A 14,535-nucleotide genomic window follows, 5' to 3' on the forward strand; every position below is an offset into this window, starting at 1 on the left:
TTGGAAAAAAAATTACGTTTTTATTTTTTTCTGTTAATTTTTTTGTAAATAAGTTTTCTCTTTCAATTACGGGCACTGATATGGCGGCACTAATGGGCACCGATGAGATGGCACTGATGGACATCGATGAGGTAGTACTGACGGGCACAGATGAGGTGGCACTGATTGGTGGCGCTGGTATGCGACACTGATGGGCACACATAGGCGGCACTGATGGGCACACATAGGCGGCACTGATGGGCACACATAGGCGGCACTGATGGGCACACATAGGCGGCACTGATGGGCACTCATGGGCGGCACTGGGCACTCATAGGCGGCACAGATGGGCACTCATGGGCGGCACAGATGGGCACTCATGGGTGGCACAGATGGGCACTGCTAGGTGGGCACTGGGCATGGATGGGCACTGTGGGGTGGCACTGATGGACACTGGGGTGGCGCTGATGGACACTGGGGTGGCGCTGATGGACACTGGGGTGGCAGCACTGATTGTTGCCAGTCAGTGCCCATTTGTGGGCACTGACTGGCATCTTTTTTCTTTATGTTTTATTTTTTATTTATTTTTTAGACTTTTTTTTTTTTTTTTAGCTTTTTTTATTTTTTTGCCCACCCTGGTGCTCCAGGGTGGGCATCCCTGGTGGTCCAGTGTGGCGATCCGAGGGGGGGCTGCGCTGATAAACAATCAGCGCTAACCCCCCCTGTCAGGAGAGCCGCCGATCGGCTATCCTCTACTCGCGTCTGTCAGACGCGAGTGAGGAAGAGCCATCGGCGGCTCTTCCTGTTTACATCGTGATCAGCCGTGATTGGACACGGCTGATCACGTGGTAAAGAGTCTCCGCCGGAGGCTCTTTACCGAGATCGGAGATGCAGGGTGTCAGACTGACACCCCGCATCACCGATCGCCGCGATGCACGCCCCCACGGGCGCGCGCGGCATGAAATCCTGCAGGACGTTCTAGAACGTCCTGTCAGGATTTCATAACCACTTCCCGGACGTAAATCGGCCATAGGCCGGGCGGGAAGTGGTTAATGGTTGGTTAGAAAAAGTGGGAGAGGAGAGAGGGCTCCTTACATCAGACCCTTACATTAGTCTTCTCCATACATCAGAGTTCTCAGTGTTCCCCCTAAATCAGGGTTCCCAGAGGATCCCTTATGTTAGAGGCCCCATAGTTTTCTCTAACATCAGATTCTGCAGAGTCCCCACTTACAGTGAAAGGGAACTCTGCAAGTTCAGATGTAAAAGGGGAACTCTGTGGACTCTGATGTAAAGGGGGACTCTTGTTATTAACTTCATATGATTAGAAATGTTATTTAATAGCAAAATATATGAATAGTTTATACTGTAAAAAAACTAAAAAAATGTAATGCGCCACTAAAGTGTTCGATTTTGGCTTGAAGAAAAGGTGGCAACCCTACAGGTATGGCCTCACACTGTTAAATTGACCACATTTCCATCTGTCTCTGGCCAGCTATAGGCTGCATTTACAATAAATAGCCTCCTTCCCAGAAATTTTCTGGGAAATTTGAACAAACATTATACTTCCCAAATCAAGTACTCCTGCATTTAGATGTATTTGTCTTTATGTATGTTCAGAGTATCTAAGTTAATCCTGGACGCACGGAATTCTATTTTTTTTTTAAACAATGCTAAACCGACCTAACCCCAGCAAGTAAACACTACGGTGTGAGTTATACCATTAAAAAGAATTATATGCATATAGAAATTTTCTATAAGTGTATATAATTGCAGGTATGCCAATGCCAGTGTGAATGAGTCCTTATTAATTTCCTTCAATATATGAACCTCAGCAGAAAATGCACATTGGGGGATTTAACAAAAGGAAATATGTCAGTTTTGTGGTGTAAGCATTGGTACATTTTCAGTTAGGTAGATTCAGTAAGAGTTAGGCCGGCTTATCAGTAGATAAGCCGACCTAACTCAGAATCTACGCCGACCTATGTTTAAGTGTATTCTCAAACAGAGATACGCTTAAACATATCTAAGATACGACGGCTTGCGCCGTCCTATCTTAGATTGCAATATTTCGGATGGCCGTTAGGTGGCGCTTTCATTGCGGTCGGTGTAGAATATGTAAATTAGTTGATACGCCGATTCACGAACGTCCGCCCGGCCGACGCATTACTTTTACGCCGTTTACGTAAGCCATTATCAGGCCTAAAGTTATTCCATCTATTAGGTGGAATAAGAATGTTAAAGTATGGCCGCCGTTCCCGCCACGAGATTCGATTTTTTTACGTTGTTTGCGTAAGTCGTCCGCGAATCGGGATTCGCGTCGTTTACGTCCACGTCAAAATCAGTAGGCCCGTGCAGCGTACTTAGCCGCAATGCACACTGGAAAATGTAGGCGCCCGGCGCATGCGCAGTTGAAAAGTAAAACGTAAAAAACGTGAGGTCAAGCCCCATTGACATAAAACACGCCCCCCTCAAACACATTTGAATTAGGCGCCCTTATGCCCGCCGCATTTACGCTACGCCGCCCTAAGTAAGGAGGCAAGTACTTTGAGAATACAGTACTTGCCTCTCTTACTTAAGGCGGCGTAGTGTAAACATGCTAGGCTACGCCGCCTTATAGTTGCACGCCCCTAACTGAATCTACCTAATAGTGCCTAGAAATGTCCAATTGTGTGCACCATAACAATGAAGCACTTTGTGCCAATGTTCCAGTTTAAATCTGTTCTAAATTATACACCGAAACCAGAGTGGTGTAAAGACTGCAATGAGCAGAGGCAGACAGAAATCATCAGCACTGGAGCAAGGAGAGCAGATTGGGAAGAGTATGGATGGCCAGTGAGGTGCAGCAAAGCAAGAATAAGAAGAGGAGAGGGGGATATGTATGGATGAGCAGTGAGATGCAGGAAGGAGAGGGGGATGGGTAACAAGGTGCAGGAATCAGAGGATAAGGGGGTGTGTATGGATAAGCAGCAATGCAGGAAGAGGAGAGGGGGAGCTGTATGGATGGGGCAGCAAGGTGCAGCAATGCAGTACAAAGAGGAGATGAGTATATGTAGGGATAGGCAGTGAGATGCAGGAAGGAAAGTTGGATACGTATGGATGAGTAGCAAGGTGCAGCAATGCAAGAAAAAGAGGAAAGGGGGATGTGTATGGATGGGCAGCAAGGTGCAGGAAGGAGAGAGGAATGTGTATCGATGAGTAGCAAGGTGCAGTAATGCGAGAAATAGAGGAGGACCTATATGGATGGGAAACAAGGTTCTGTAAAACAGGAAGAAGAGGAGAGGAGGATGTGTATGGGTGGGCAGTGAGGTGCAGCAATGCAGGAAAAAAGGAGATGAGTATATGTATGGATGGGCAGTAAAATGCAGGAAGAAAAGTTGGATACGTATGGATGAGTAGCAAGGTGCAGCAATGCAAGAAAAAGAGGAAAGGGGGATGTGTATGGATGGGCAGTGAAGTGCAGGAATGAGAGGGAGATGTGTATGGATGGGCAGCGAGGTGCAGGAATGAGAGGGAGATGTGAAAGGAAGGGCAGCGAGGTGCAGGAATGAGAAGGAGATGTGTATGGATGGGCAGCGAGGTGCAGGAAGGAGAGGGAGATGTGTATGGATGGGCAGCGAGGTGCAGGAATGAGAAGGAGATGTGTATGGATGGGCAGCGAGGTGCAGGAATGAGAGGGAGATGTGAAAGGAAGGGCAGCGAGGTACAGGAATGAGAAGGAGATGTGTATGGATGGGCAGCGAGGTGCAGGAAGGAGAGGGAGATGTGTATGGATGGGCAGCGGGGTGCAGGAAGGAGAGGGACATGTGTATGGATGGGCAGCGGGGTGCAGGAAGGAGAGGGAGATGTGTATGGATGGATAGAAGGGTGCAGGAAAAAGGGAAGAGGAGGATCTTTATGGACGGGCAGTGAGGTGCAGCAATGCAGAAATAAGAGAAGAGTGAGGGGTGTGTATGGATGGGCAGTGAGGTGCAGGAATGCGAAGGAGATGTGTATGGATGGGCAGCGAGGTGCAGGAATGAGAAGGAGATGTGTATGGATGGGCAGCGAGGTGCAGGAAGGAGAGGGAGATGTGTATGGATGGGCAGCGAGGTGCAGGAAGGAGAGGGCGATGTGTATGGATGGGCAGAGAGGTGCAGGAATGAGAGGGAGATGTGTATGGATGGGCAGCGAGGTGCAAGAATGAGAAGGAGATGTGTATGGATGGGCAGCGAGGTGCAGGAAGGAGAGGGCGATGTGTATGGATGGGGAGAGAGGTGCAGGAATGAGAAGGAGATGTGTATGGATGGGCAGCGAGGTGCAAGAATGAGAAGGAGATGTGTACGGATGGGCAGCGAGGTGCAGGAAGGAGAGGGAGATGTGTATGGATGGGCAGCGAGGTGCAAGAATGAGAAGGAGATGTGTATGGATGGGCAGCGAGGTGCAGGAAGGAGAGGGAGATGTGTATGGATGGGCAGCGAGGTGCAGGAATGAGAATAGGGTTGCCACCTCATCCCTTTAAAACCGAACACATAGTAATTACACAGGTTCTGTGGCTGATTAGGGTGGTAATCAAACTCACTTGGTGCCTGATCTGCATTAAATTAGCCATAGAACCTGTGTAATTCATATGTGTCCGGGTTTAAAGGGATGAGGTGGCAACCCTAAATAAAAAGGAGATGTGTATGGATGGGCAGCGAGGTGCAGGAAGGAGAGGGAGATGTGTATGGATGGGCAGCGAGGTGCAGGAAGGAGAGGGAGATGTGTATGGATGGGCAGCGAGGTGCAGGAATGAGGAGATGTGTATGGATGGGCAGCGAGGTGCAGGAAGGAGAGGGAGATGTGTATGGATGGGCAGCGAGGTGCAGGAATGAGAAGGAGATGTGTATGGATGGGCAGCGAGGTGCAGGAAGGAGAGGGAGATGTGTATGGATGGGCAGCGAGGTGCAGGAAGGAGAGGGAGATGTGTATGGATGGGCAGCGAGGTGCAGGAATGAGAGGGAGATGTGTATGGATGGGCAGCGAGGTGCAGGAAGGAGAGGGAGATGTGTATGGATGGGCAGCGAGGTGCAGGAAGGAGAGGGAGATGTGTATGGATGGGCAGCGAGGTGCAGGAATGAGAAGGAGATGTGTATGGATGGGCAGCGAGGTGCAGGAAGGAGAGGGAGATGTGTATGGATGGGCAGCGAGGTGCAGGAAGGAGAGGGAGATGTGTATGGATGGGCAGCGAGGTGCAGGAATGAGAAGGAGATGTGTATGGATGGGCAGCGAGGTGCAGGAAGGAGAGGGAGATGTGTATGGATGGTCAGCAAGGTGCAGGAAGGAGAGGAAGATGTGTATGGATGGGCAGTGAGGTGCAGGAATGAGAAGATGTGTATGGATGGGCAGCGAGGTGCAGGAAGGAGAGGGAGATGTGTATGGATGGGCAGCGAGGTGCAGGAAGGAGAGGGACATGTGTATGGATGGGCAGCGAGGTGCAGGAAGGAGAGGGAGATGTGTATGGATGGGCAGCAAGGTGCAGGAAGGAGAGGGAGATGTGTATGGATGGGCAGCGAGGTGCAGGAAGGAGAGGGAGATGTGTATGGATGGGCAGCGAGGTGCAGGAATGAGAAGGAGATGTGTATGGATGGACAGCGAGGTGCAGGAAGGAGAGGGAGATGTGTATGGATGGGCAGCGAGGTGCAGGAAGGAGAGGGAGATGTGTTTGGATGGGCAGCGAGGTGCAGGAAGGAGAGGGAGATGTGTATGGATGGGCAGCGAGGTGCAGGAATGAGAAGGAGATGTGTATGGATGGGCAGCGAGGTGCAGGAAGGAGAGGGAGATGTGTATGGATGGGCAGCGAGGTGCAGGAAGGAGAGGGAGATGTGTATGGATGGGCAGCGAGGTGCAGGAATGAGGAGATGTGTATGGATGGGCAGCGAGGTGCAGGAAGGAGAGGGAGATGTGTATGGATGGGCAGCGAGGTGCAGGAATGAGAAGGAGATGTGTATGGATGGGCAGCGAGGTGCAGGAAGGAGAGGGAGATGTGTATGGATGGGCAGCGAGGTGCAGGAAGGAGAGGGAGATGTGTATGGATGGGCAGCGAGGTGCAGGAATGAGAGGGAGATGTGTATGGATGGGCAGCGAGGTGCAGGAAGGAGAGGGAGATGTGTATGGATGGGCAGCGAGGTGCAGGAAGGAGAGGGAGATGTGTATGGATGGGCAGCGAGGTGCAGGAATGAGAAGGAGATGTGTATGGATGGGCAGCGAGGTGCAGGAAGGAGAGGGAGATGTGTATGGATGGGCAGCGAGGTGCAGGAAGGAGAGGGAGATGTGTATGGATGGGCAGCGAGGTGCAGGAATGAGAAGGTGATGTGTATGGATGGGCAGCGAGGTGCAGGAAGGAGAGGAGATGTGTATGGATGGTCAGCAAGGTGCAGGAAGGAGAGGAAGATGTGTATGGATGGGCAGTGAGGTGCAGGAATGAGAAGATGTGTATGGATGGGCAGCGAGGTGCAGGAAGGAGAGGGAGATGTGTATGGATGGGCAGCGAGGTGCAGGAAGGAGAGGGAGATGTGTATGGATGGGCAGCAAGGTGCAGGAAGGAGAGGGAGATGTGTATGGATGGGCAGCGAGGTGCAGGAAGGAGAGGGAGATGTGTATGGATGGGCAGCGAGGTGCAGGAATGAGAAGGAGATGTGTATGGATGGACAGCGAGGTGCAGGAAGGAGAGGGAGATGTGTATGGATGGGCAGCGAGGTGCAGGAAGGAGAGGGAGATGTGTATGGATGGGCAGCGAGGTGCAGGAAGGAGAGGGAGATGTGTATGGATGGGCAGCGAGGTGCAGGAAGGAGAGGGAGATGTGTTTGGATGGGCAGCGAGGTGCAGGAAGGAGAGGGAGATGTGTATGGATGGGCAGCGAGGTGCAGGAAGGAGAGGGAGATGTGTATGGATGGGCAGCGAGGTGCAGGAATGAGAAGGAGATGTGTATGGATGGGCAGCGAGGTGCAGGAAGGAGAGGGAGATGTGTATGGATGGGCAGCGAGGTGCAGGAAGGAGAGGGAGATGTGTTTGGATGGGCAGCGAGGTGCAGGAAGGAGAGGGAGATGTGTATGGATGGGCAGAGAGGTGCAGGAAGGAGAGGGAGATGTGTATGGATGGGCAGCGAGGTGCAGGAAGGAGAGGGAGATGTGTATGGATGGGCAGTGAGGTGCAGGAAGGAGAGGGAGATGTGTATGGATGGGCAGTGAGGTGCAGGAAGGAGAGGGAGATATGTATGGATGGGCAGCGAGGTGCAGGAATGAGAAGGAGATGTGTATGGATGGGCAGCGAGATGCAGGAAAAAGAGAAGAGGAGGATCTTTATGGACGGGCAGTGAGGTACAGCAATGCAGGAATAAGAGAAGAGCGAGGGGCGTGTATGGATGGGCAGTGACTCAGTGAGGTGTAGCAATGCAGCAGGCAGATCAGGGGGTTGTGTATGGACAGTGAGTGAGGTGAAGAAAAGAGAGGAGAGGGTTTTTACTTGTTTTATTTTTTATTGCAGGAAGTGCCAATGAAGGAGACATATAAATCCTCGGCACATTGCTGACATACACTGGTTTTTGTATACCCCTCCCCCTCCATTATGCATATATTACAATAAAAAGCTCCCAGCTTTGCAGAAAGAAGATTAGAGAGCTCTATGAAGAAGGAGAATAAAATAATGAAGAAAGCAGCAATGGCCACTTCTATGTACGATAGGGATGTGAGTTTCACTTTCGCTTTTTCAGGAGGCGGGTCATGTGATCACATAGGGATGTCATGTGACTCCATAGGGGTGTCATGTGATCTCACAAGGAATGATAGCATTGTATGGATCGGTCATCCACTAGTCTGCCCTGTGACCGCTGACACATTCCAGCCATGCTCGGATTGCGGATGACGTCGTTCCTCCGATGGTCGGCTTACAGGTTGCAGCCAATAGGAAGTGTTCCGGGAAGTCCCGGTCCTGTGCCCCTCCCCCAGTTCAGAGGTCAGTCCATGTAAACAGAGAGGTGACATGTGACTTGGGCCCGACAGACGTCAGGTGTCCCCGGTACGGCCCGGCCATGGAGTGCGATCGGATGGACAGTCTGGAGGGCTGGGTGGCGGTACGGCCGGATGTGTTCTCGGAGGCGGAGCGATGTCGGTTGGGATTTATCGTGGCGTGGAATGAGGTGGAGAGGAAGTTCGCTGTCACCTGTCATAACCGGACGGTGCAGAGGAGGAGGCGGCGGGAGGAGGATGAGGAGGAGGCCGGGGAGAGGCACAGCTGGGCCGGCCTGTACTCAGTGCGGGATCTGGAGAACATTCACCACCAGCTGAGCTCTGTGTGCGGCCTCCTGGAGCCATGCCTGCCCCTCCTGCCAGCACACACCCCCGCGGACATGCTGTGGACTCTGCTCTTCCCCGGGGAGCCGGCCTGGGAGGAGGAGGAGGTGGACGCCATGTGCCGGGCCCTGGAGCTCTATCTGGGGACGGCGGTAGAACATTGCGGGCGCAAGATTGTGCTGGACGTTGTGTTCCCGGAGGAGGAGAAAGAGGACGGGGAGAGATACTTCCAGAGCCTGCACGAGGTCCGGCGGACCGGCCTGGAGGAGGGGGTGACCCGGGCCAAGGAGTCACTCCGGACGGTGCGACAACCCACCATACACGGGGGGATATAATCAATAATGAGGGGGCCACCGGGGGAGGTCAGAGAACGATGGGATGAGGTCATAGAGAGGTGTGATGAGGTCAGGAATCAGTATGATGAGGTCATAGAGAGGTGTGATGAGGTCAGGAATCCGTATGATGAGGTCATAGAGAGGTGTGATGAGGTCAGGAATCCGTATGATGAGGTCATAGAGAGGTGTGATGAGGTCAGGAATCATTAGGATGAGGTGCGGTGCAAGGAAATAAGGATGGTGAGGTCAGGAAGCGGGGTGACGTGGTCAGGGAAGGGTGCAATGAGGAGTGACGTGGTCAGGGAAGGGTGCAATGAGGAGTGACGAGGTCAGGGAGCGGTGCAATGAGGAGTGACGTGGTCAGGGAAGGGTGCAATGAGGAGTGACGTGGTCAGGGAAGGGTGCAATGAGGAGTGACGTGGTCAGGGAAGGGTGCAATGAGGAGTGACGAGGTCAGGGAAGGGTGCAATGAGGAGTGACGAGGTCAGGGAAGGGTGCAATGAGGAGAGACGAGGTCAGGGAAGGGTGCAATGAGGAGTGACAAGGTCAGGGAAGGGTGCAATGAGAAGTGACGAGGTCAGGGAAGGGTGCAGTGAGGAGTGACGTGGTCAGGGAAGGGTGCAATAAGGAGTGACGAGGTCAGGGAAGGGTGCAATAAGAAGTGACGAGGTCAGGGAAGGGTGCAGTGAGGAGTGACGTGGTCAGGGAAGGGTGCAATAAGGAGTGACGAGGTCAGGGAGGGGTGCAATGAGGAGTGACGAGGTCAGGGAGGGGTGCGATGAGGAGTGACAAGGTCAGGGAGCGGTGCAATGAGGAGTGACAAGGTCAGGGAAGGGTGCAATGAGAAATTACGAGGTCAGGGAAGGGTGCAGTGAGGAGTGACGAGGTCAGGGAAGGGTGCAATAAGGAGTGACGAGGTCAGGGAGTGGTGCAATGAGGAGTGACTAGGTCAGGGAGTGGTGCAATGAGGAGTGACTAGGTCAGGGAGTGGTGCAATGAGGAGTGACTAGGTCAGGGAGTGGTGCAATGAGGAGACACAAGGTCAGGGAGCGGTGCAATGAGGAGAGACAAGGTCAGGGAAGGGTGCAGTGAGGAGTGACAAGGTCAGGGAGCGGTGCAATGAGGAGTGACAAGGTCAGGGAAGGGTGCAATGAGAAGTTACGAGGTCAGGGAAGGGTGCAGTGAGGAGTGACGAGGTCAGGGAAGGGTGCAATAAGGAGTGACGAGGTCAGGGAGTGGTGCAATGAGGAGTGACTAGGTCAGGGAGTGGTGCAATGAGGAGTGACTAGGTCAGGGAGTGGTGCAATGAGGAGTGACTAGGTCAGGGAAGGGTGCAATGAGGAGTGACGAGGTCAGGGAGCGGTGTAATGAGGAGACACAAGGTCAGGGAGCGGTGCAATGAGGAGAGACGAGGTCAGGGAAGGGTGCAGTGAGGAGTGACGAGGTCAGGGAGCGGTGCAATGAGGAGTGACGAGGTCAGGGAAGGGTGCAGTGAGGAGTGACGAGGTCAGGGAGGGGTGCATTGAGGAGTGACGAGGTCAGGGAGGGGTGCATTGAGGAGTGACGAGGTCAGGGAGCAGTGCAATGAGGAGTGACGAGGTCAGGGAGGGGTGCAATGAGGAGTGACGAGGTCAGGGAGGGGTGCAGTGACGGGGTCAAGGAGGGGTGCAATGAGGAGTGACGAGGTCAGGGAGGGGTGCAATGAGGAGTGACGCGGTCAGGGAGGGGTGCAGTGAGGAGTGACGAGGTCAGGGAGGGGTGCAATGAGGAGTGACAAGGTCAGGGAGCAGTGCAATGAGGAGTGACGAGGTCAGGGAGGGGTGCAGTGACGGGGTCAAGGAGGGGTGCAATGAGGAGTGACGAGGTCAGGGAGGGGTGCAATGAGGAGTGACGCGGTCAGGGAGGGGTGCAGTGAGGAGTGACGAGGTCAGGGAGGGGTGCAATGAGGAGTGACAAGGTCAGGGAGGGGTGCAGTGAGGAGAGACGAGGTCAGGGAAGGGTGCAGTGAGGAGTGACGAGGTCAGGGAGGGGTGCGATGAGGAGTGACAAGGTCAGGGAGCGGTGCAATGAGGAGTGACAAGGTCAGGGAAGGGTGCAATGAGAAGTTACGAGGTCAGGGAAGGGTGCAGTGAGGAGTGACTAGGTCAGGGAGTGGTGCAATGAGGAGTGACTAGGTCAGGGAGTGGTGCAATGAGGAGTGACTAGGTCAGGGAGTGGTGCAATGAGGAGTGACTAGGTCAGGGAGTGGTGCAATGAGGAGTGACTAGGTCAGGGAGTGGTGCAATGAGGAGTGACGAGGTCAGGGAAGGGTGCAATGAGGAGTGACGAGGTCAGGGAGCGGTGTAATGAGGAGACACAAGGTCAGGGAGCGGTGCAATGAGGAGTGACGAGGTCAGGGAAGGGTGCAGTGAGGAGTGACGAGGTCAGGGAGGGGTGCAATGAGGAGTGACGAGGTCAGGGAGGGGTGCATTGAGGAGTGACGAGGTCAGGGAGGGGTGCATTGAGGAGTGACGAGGTCAGGGAGCAGTGCAATGAGGAGTGACGAGGTCAGGGAGGGGTGCAATGAGGAGTGACGAGGTCAGGGAGGGGTGCAGTGACGGGGTCAAGGAGGGGTGCAATGAGGAGTGACGAGGTCAGGGAAGGGTGCAATGAGGAGTGACTAGGTCAGGGAGTGGTGCAATGAGGAGTGACGAGGTCAGGGAGCGGTGTAATGAGGAGACACAAGGTCAGGGAGCGGTGCAATGAGGAGTGACGAGGTCAGGGAAGGGTGCAGTGAGGAGTGACGAGGTCAGGGAGGGGTGCAATGAGGAGTGACGAGGTCAGGGAGGGGTGCATTGAGGAGTGACGAGGTCAGGGAGGGGTGCATTGAGGAGTGACGAGGTCAGGGAGCAGTGCAATGAGGAGTGACGAGGTCAGGGAGGGGTGCAATGAGGAGTGACGAGGTCAGGGAGGGGTGCAGTGACGGGGTCAAGGAGGGGTGCAATGAGGAGTGACGTGGTCAGGGAAGGGTGCAATAAGGAGTGACGAGGTCAGGGAAGGGTGCAATAAGAAGTGACGAGGTCAGGGAAGGGTGCAGTGAGGAGTGACGTGGTCAGGGAAGGGTGCAATAAGGAGTGACGAGGTCAGGGAGGGGTGCAATGAGGAGTGACGAGGTCAGGGAGGGGTGCGATGAGGAGTGACAAGGTCAGGGAGCGGTGCAATGAGGAGTGACAAGGTCAGGGAAGGGTGCAATGAGAAATTACGAGGTCAGGGAAGGGTGCAGTGAGGAGTGACGAGGTCAGGGAAGGGTGCAATAAGGAGTGACGAGGTCAGGGAGGGGTGCAATGAGGAGTGACGCGGTCAGGGAGGGGTGCAATGAGGAGTGACAAGGTCAGGGAGGGGTGTGATGAGGTCATGGAATGGTGTGATGAGGTCATGGAATGGTATGATGAGGTCATGGAATGGTATGATGAGGTCATGGAACAGTGCAATAAAGTCAGAGCAGCAGTGTTCTGCATCCAAATGAACCCAGTGCACAGTAACAGGTTCACTTTAAAGCGGAACTAAACCTTCCAATATTTGCCCAATCCCCCCCCCCGCGGCCCAGTGATGACACATCTGCAAACGCCGGTACCAGTACCTTGTTTCTTGGTTGGGTAAATTCCGCCATCTTTATTGGTTGGGTCGGGGTGATGGAACTCCTGTACATGGTGCTGACAATTGCTGAGTGTTGATAATGGGACAATTTAACACAATAGTGTGTAATATGTCCCAATCACCACTAACATTTCATTTTTAGGGGGTTAGATTAAAAAAGAAATACAAACCTCATACTGATTGGACGGGTTAGAAAACAAAGTCTGATCATTATTGGTGTCATAAGCTGTTGTCAGGAGCACTTCTCTCCCTCTCTGCATAGAGACACAAGCATTCATGTTCCTGTCAGAAGATCGATGTTCTTTTATATGGTCAGATTGTGTCTGCAAATCAAACTTCCCTTTAATGGAAAGTAGCAAAGGACGGACGGACGGCTGCACACCAAAGAACTCTTGACTTTTATTGAAGGAACATGAGCAAACACTGCAAATACATAGCAGAAATCAAAAACAGCCGACGCGTTTCACACTTGGTTAGTGCTTATTCATGGCCATGAATAAGCACTAACCAAGTGTGAAACGCGTCGGCTGTTTTTGATTTCTGCTATGTATTTGCGGTGTTTGCTCATGTTCCTTCAATAAAGACAACTCGAGAGTTCTTTGGTGTGCGGCCGTCCATCCGTCCTTTGCTAATTTCCATTGCCCAGCACCCACATCCACCTGGACTTATCCATAATTGCACTTGGGATTTCCCTGGAGCGGTGAAACCCACCTCGCAAACTTCCCTTTAGGAAGACCTTTGCCTTCCACCGCACTAAAGTACCTCTGTAATCACAGGTACAGCGGCTAAACTACAAGTGTCCAAAAGGCTTTCAGTACCCCACCTAACACTTGTATCTAAACACACGCTTCTAGGATTCCAGGTGTCGGCACGGAACACAGGATAAAGTACACAGGGAAATCATCCTATGGGGACTCCAGTTCCGGTCACCTGAGGGGCCCCAATGGTATTTGCAGGGATTTCCTCTCACTTCCTGTTTTGAGTATGGGACAGGAAGCAAAAGCAAATCTCCTCAATGAAACACAGGTGGCAGAGGGTATGACCCTCCCTTACTTTATTCAAAATGTAAAAAATTAAGCATTGTATCAACATACATGTTAAATGTGTCCAAACATTACATACAGAGTCCACTGTGTGTCAGAAAATCCCAGTCTTGAAAAGCACATAGCCCTGAGCCCATGGGGTTCATTTACTAAAAGTGCAAAATCTGGTGCTGCTCTGCATAGAAACCAATCCCATTCCAGATTTTATTAACCACTTAGGAACCGCCTCCTGCACATAAACGTCGGCAGAACGGCACGGCTGGGCACATCAACGTATATGTACGTTGATCTTTAGGTCCAGCCGTGGGTCACGGGCGCACTCCCGCAACCCGGTCCGAAGCTGCGGGACCAGCGGACTCGATCGCCGCTGGAGTCCCGTGATTGGTCCCCGTAGCTGAAGCACAGGGAGAGCCGTGTGTAAACACAGCTTCCCCGTTCTTCACTGTGGCGGTGTCAACGATCGTGTGATCTCTTTTATAGGGATCCACAATCGACGTCACACCTACAGCCACACCCCCCTACAGTTGTAAACACACACTAGGTGAAACATAACCCCTTCAGCGCCCCCTGTGGTTAACTCCCAAACTGCAACTGTCATTTCCACAGTAAACAATGCATTTTAAATGTATTTTTTTTGCTGTGAAAATGACAATGGTCCCAAAAATTGTCCGAAGTGTCCGCCATAATGTCGCAGTCATGAAAAAAATCGCTGATTGCCGCCATTAGTAGTAAAAAAAATAATAATAAAAATGCAATAAAACTATCCCCTATTTTGTAAACGCTATAAATTTTGCGCAAACCAATCGATAAACTATTTTTTTTTTTTACCAAAAATAGGTAGAAGAATACGTATTGGCCCAAACTGAGGGAAAAAAACGTTTTTTTTATATATTTTTGGGGGATATTTATTGTAGCAAAAAGTTAAAAATATTGCATTTTTTTCAAAATTGTCGCTCTATTTTTGTTTATAGCGCAAAAAATAAAAACCGCAGAGGTGATCAAATACCACCAAAAGAAAGCTCTATTTGTGGGGAAAAAAGGACGCCAATTTTGTTTGGGAGCCACGTCGCACGACCGTGCAATTGTCTGTTAAAGCGACGCAGTGCCGAATCGCAAAACCTGGCCTGGTCCTTTAGCTGCATTTTTGGTCCGGGTCTTAAGTGGTTAATAAAGCTTAAAGGGGTTGTAAAGGTTTGTTTTTTATTTTCTAAATAGGTTCCTTTAAGCTAGTGCATT

General features: G+C 52.1%; 1 protein-coding gene across 1 annotated transcript in view; it reads left to right on the forward strand.

Moving 5' to 3' along the window:
• The first annotated feature begins 7,784 nt into the window (after window positions 1-7,784).
• Window positions 7,785-14,535, forward strand: part of WHAMM (WASP homolog associated with actin, golgi membranes and microtubules) — a 54,560-nt gene continuing 47,809 nt past the window's right edge. The window contains exon 1 of the mRNA XM_040342587.1: window positions 7,785-8,587. Within this exon, the coding sequence (XP_040198521.1) occupies window positions 7,871-8,587 (717 nt within the window). The 5' untranslated portion in view covers window positions 7,785-7,870. The remainder of the gene's footprint in view (window positions 8,588-14,535) is intronic.

This window comes from Rana temporaria, chromosome 3, assembly GCF_905171775.1.
Source record: "Rana temporaria chromosome 3, aRanTem1.1, whole genome shotgun sequence".
In the NCBI taxonomy this organism is placed as follows: Eukaryota; Metazoa; Chordata; class Amphibia; order Anura; family Ranidae; genus Rana; species Rana temporaria.